At 45.9% G+C, this 4946-nt stretch overlaps 1 protein-coding gene across 1 annotated transcript; it reads left to right on the top strand.

Moving 5' to 3' along the window:
* The first annotated feature begins 225 nt into the window (after positions 1–225).
* LOC122385364 lies at positions 226–4269 on the top strand. The gene is made up of 3 exons (XM_043373591.1): positions 226–321; positions 2734–2845; positions 3453–4269. Exons 2-3 carry the CDS (start codon positions 2746–2748, stop codon positions 3782–3784), a joined length of 432 nt encoding a protein of 143 aa, XP_043229526.1. The 5' UTR covers positions 226–321; positions 2734–2745; the 3' UTR covers positions 3785–4269.
* Positions 4270–4946: the final 677 nt, after the last annotated feature.

Raw genomic sequence — 4946 nt, 5'->3', positions numbered from 1 at the left:
CCATTGTTTTAGTAGGGCACACCATTCTGCTACGAGTGCTTTACGATTGGTTGTTGAAAAAAATAGTAACAGTATGATAAAGTTCAAGTACCATCCAAATACCATGTCAAAAACTATTACAAATTGTGGTAGAAATATCGTACAAGCGTGGTAGTTCCTACCATACTGTGACAATGCTGCCAACTTGTTACCACCACACAACCACCTGTGCGAACCGTTGCAGAGCGAGCGCGCGCGAGAGCCGCGGCGTGCCGCGGCGGGCTACGGGGCTGCGTCGGTTGTTGTGTGTTGCAGTGGGAGAGGGAAGAGTCGTCATTTGCGGTGAGTTGAAAGCTGTATATGATATTTTAGAAGTTGTTGGACTTAAAATTTGCTGTGCACTGTGTATGAGCATCTTTGTTCTGAAGGTTCATCACGCAGCTCCAGCTCTGGTGAGTAGTATGGGTGGGGCGGGTGTCACCAAACTAAATTAAAGCCTGACCTGACCTAACCAAACCTAGGCACAGTGAAAATTTTGCTCTAAGTTATTCAGAGCCACAAGTTACCTACATATTATAGGACTTTTCCGAGCTAAAAATCATTGAAAAATTAGGAAAATGTTTTATCCGAAAACATTTGTATGCGTGATGAAATTTGTCCAAAAGGCATATCTGCTGTGTTTTTGGACCATTTTTTTATTTCTTCACATTAATAAGTAGGATTTGTGATTCTCTAAATTTTATTTTAGTGATATTTTGATTTATTTTTAATAATAAAAGAGTTATTGAATTGTTAAAATTTGGTGACGCCTGCACTACCCAGTCTGCAAAATGTGGCAGGGAGCTCGACGAGATTTTCGGAGCAGACAAAGTCCTGCCCCAAATAAGAATGCTGAGACCTGGGGCAGCTCAACTGCTGCCCCTAATAATGAGAGAATGATCTAACGTTATATTGATGTGGGAGGTGGTGTGAAGCTGAGCATTTCTGGGTAAATGTCAAGTTTAAGTCCTAAGAAGATTTCATTGATAAATTTTTCATATTCTTACATTATTTGACATCCTGAATCCAAAAATGATACTCATATGTCTCGCAAATAAAAGAAAAAACATAATCAAACCTGACCTAACCTTACCTACTTACCTATAACCTACCAACCTACAACCTACAAACCTACCCTAACCTACAAACCTACCTACCTACAACCTAAAACCTACAAACCTACAACCTAACCTAACCTAACCTAAAACCTAAACTTTTTGCTGTTTCATATTCGTATCAAAAGCGCCACAATTGTAGTTAGGACCTAAACTTGACATATACCCATTTCTGTCCCAATTTTTCAACTTCTGCCCCAGGTTTTCCAGTTTCTGCCCCAACATTCCTCAAACCTGCCCCAATTTCTGCCCCGATCCATGATATCTGCCCCGACGAGATCTCGTCGAAACTGAAACCTGCCACGTTTTGCAGACTGTTGCACTACCAATACCAGGTTAGGTATGTCGTGTGTACTGTGTAAGCTGGAGTTGCAAATCAGTTGGACACACTGTGACTGGTAATTCTGTTCCACATATAGAAGCATTTCTTTCTTTGGAAACATTTCTGAACATGAAATGTTTTGTTCCATAAATGGTAATGCTTGTTCCATAAATAGAGTCACTGACCTTTCAGGATAGGTATCTATTTTCAAGCTTAATTGTACATGCACAATGCAACTGTCAGGATGGCGGCCCACAACTGGCATCAACATATGGTTGGGACTCAACTCAAATTTTCACCTGCTTTGTAAATTTTTGTATTGTAAATACCATTTGAAATTCAACACCATCACCTTTGTATAGGTATTTGGGAACGCATGTTTATAAATGGAAATGGTGTAACGTGCTGTGGTTTCTTCCACATTTTGCACGAACCCAAGATCAAATCATCTGTCATGAACCCAACCATGGAATATAGACTCAAATGTTGGCTTTTTACTGCTGGAAACTAGATATATGTGCAAAATTTAGCCAGAGCTTGCAAAATTCATCAAACAGGTGAGCATGCACCTTTTGTTTCTAAATATAGAAATACAGTGTATCCCTATTTGGAACAATTGCCTCAGCATTTCTATTTATGGAACACCGTTACAAAAAAATCACATGAAACAGAATCACCACAGTGTGCCCAAATGAAATCTGTCGGATTCCAATTTGGTGAGAAATTAAAGTGGTGCAATTTTTTTCAGAACTAATTTGGTACAGCATGCTGTCATGGTTTTATTTATTTGGTTAGAAAAGGTTCCCGTTCATGTTTGGTGCAGAGGAGGTATGTAAATTCATCTGCTAACCAACACTGAATTGGTTGTGTAGTAGTAAATGTAACTGCATACAATCGAGGAGCAGAGTCATGCTCCATGATGAGAAAGTTTGGGCCTACAGTGCAGTGTAGAAAATCCGAGTCAGGCACCAAAAAAGTGCCGAGCTTTTACTGAAGCGTCAAAATCCTGAATAGATCTGTCTATATCCTGGTTAATAGATAATAGAATAGAAGAGATCCTGTTAATAATTGGCTCGAAGCTCGGCTTCACTCAGGCTGGCTCGAGGCTCGGTTCAGCTTGGCTCGGTACGGCGTTATTTACTAGTTATCTACTGCGGCCAGTGTTCTTCAAACCAATGGGAAGGTACCGGGGGAAAACCTGCTAAAAGTCTGTTATTTTTAACTGGTCTAATCATGCTTTATGTATCCCTCTCAACATGACGAATGTGTTCTCCACAGCTCTGGAAGGAGATGGAGCTGCTGTCAGTACAAGTTGGCCTGAGGGAGAAGTTCAGCGAAGGTCTGAAAACGTGGCTAGCGGGCATCATGGCCCAAACGGAATGCAGACGCGGTATGTGTACATTTGCTAACTAAACCCCCGCCAGTGTAGGGGGTTGCACCCCCCCCCGGTTTTGCGCTGATAACTCGCGAACGAATGACTTGTCATTCTAAAAAAGTTTTTTTTTTCGCGAATGACCTTCCGTAGCATGTCGACGCCTGTAACTTGCAAAGTTCCATCATTGTTTTGCTGGTGATATGCATATGGATAGGTGTTACCAACTGACATCCAGACATGTTCGTGGCTTCAACGACGGCTTCCACATATCCTTAACAATGACGGCACGTTTTGAATAAAACGACCTTTCTACTTTGGCTCGCTGCTAAACCTCTTACCCTAAGTTGGAAGAGAGGGTGGAGAGAGACTCTCTCTCCCTCTCCCTCTCCCTCTCCCTCTCTCCTTCTCCCTCTCTCCTTCTCCCTCTCCCTCTCCCTCTCCCTCTCCCTCTCCCTCTCCCTCATTCCCTCTCTCCCTCTCTCCCTCTCTCCCTCTCTCCCTCTCTCTCCCTCTCTCTCTCTCTTTCTCTCTTTCTGTCCCCTATCTCCCTCCCCCATCTCCCTCTCTCTCCCCTCCCTTCACATATGAAGTACCAACCTGGAATATTGTTCCCGCTTTCCAGAGGACGCTGCCGAGACGTTGCTCCGGCTGATCGACCAAGAAGAAGTGATCATCCGGGACGAGGAGGGAGCTGCCTACCCGCACGCCCAGGAGGCCCCGGAACGGGAATGGTCTGTACTGGTGGAACGCACCGAGGTGGCCAGGTGCAGTACACTGGAGGAGGCGCTGCTGCTGGTCGGCGTGAGCTTCTACGTGTTCAACCAGAAGCCTCGCACCAAGTACAAGACCCTCGTCTGGTTTCTGCACAACGAGGTTTTTGGAATGAGGAGCGATGAGATTAAACCGAAGGGCGCCGCGCTGCAGAACCTGCTGAAGTGCAAGCCGCAAGAGTAACGCCGTCCACTGCCATCTCATGTACTCATCTCAGAGGGCTGGTCGGCTGCGCGCCGCCAGCATCGTCGGGCGCCGCGGTCACTTTTAGACGGAACGTTCGTGCGTCGTTGTCGTCGTGTTGTTTGCTGATGCGCACTGTTGCGCCGCCGCAGTCGCGGCTGGGCCATGCGCGCGCACGCAGGAGGCGATTGCGCCGCTGCAGTTGCGGCTGAGCCATGCGCGCGCACGCAGGCGATTTAAGCGTCAGGGGTTCAGAAGTGCCTCGTTCCTCGATTGTAGTTCGTATGTTTCTGATGTTTTTTTTTTCAAGCGACGGTGGGATGTACATCGATTGGTGCGGCGTGTGTACGTGCGCGTATGTAGGTGTTCTCGCTGCACTGTGCAGCGTCGAGTCAGCAGGCGCCGCGGAAAACCATTGCTCTTCGTGAAACGTCATCCAATAAAAATCAGTCGACCTTTCTGAAACGTGTGTGCAACGTGGTACTGGGATAGTATGGACGTGGTACTGGGATAGTAAAGACGAGGTACTGGGATAGAACGAACGTGGTATAGGGATAGTATAAACGTGGTAATGGGATAGTATAAACGTGGTACTGGGATAGTATAAACTTGGTACTGGGATAGTACGAACGTGGTACTGGGATAGTATGAACCTGGTACTGGGGTAGTATTGGCGCAGTACTAGGATTGTAAAGACGTGGTACTGGGATAGTACGAACCTGGTACTGGGGTGGTATGAGCGTAGTACTGGGATAGTAAAGACGTGATACCGTGGCACTGGGATAGTAAAGACGTGGTACTAGGATAGTAAAAACCTTGCACTGGGATAGTATTGGGATAGTATGAACGTGGTACTGGGATAGTAAACATGGTACTGGGATAGTAAGAGCATAGTACCGTGATGGTAAATGGTTGGTAAAAGGGTAGTGATTCTAGGCCCACTTTACTGTTACTAACAAAAGCCGGTCAGATTTGCTTTCAGTGTGGTACCTTGGGTGCTGCTGAGCCACAAGGAACGCCTGTGAGTCAGACTGTGGGTCCTGATCCTGACAGTGAACCATGTTAGCAGCTGAGTTTTGCACAAGAGGCATCAGTTCGTCCGCGAGTTTGCCCAACTGCGACAGTGAGAGCTCGCGCTGAGAAGCCAGGGCCGTAGCAATGC

The sequence above is a fragment of the Amphibalanus amphitrite genome, unplaced genomic scaffold, assembly GCF_019059575.1.
Source record: "Amphibalanus amphitrite isolate SeventyFive unplaced genomic scaffold, NRLGWU_Aamphi_draft 000216F_arrow, whole genome shotgun sequence".
NCBI lineage: Eukaryota > Metazoa > Arthropoda > Thecostraca > Balanomorpha > Balanidae > Amphibalanus > Amphibalanus amphitrite.
Note: the sequence above shows the minus strand (reverse complement) of the source record. Positions and strands in the feature narration are given on the sequence as shown.

Coding starts and splice junctions, on each gene's coding strand:
- LOC122385364 (XM_043373591.1), top strand. CDS start 2,746: ATGGAGCTGCTGTCAGTACAAGTTGGCCTGAGGGAGAAGTTCAGCGAA. Junction 2,846..3,452: donor CCAAACGGAATGCAGACGCG/GTATGTGTACAT, acceptor CCCGCTTTCCAG/AGGACGCTGCCGAGACGTTG.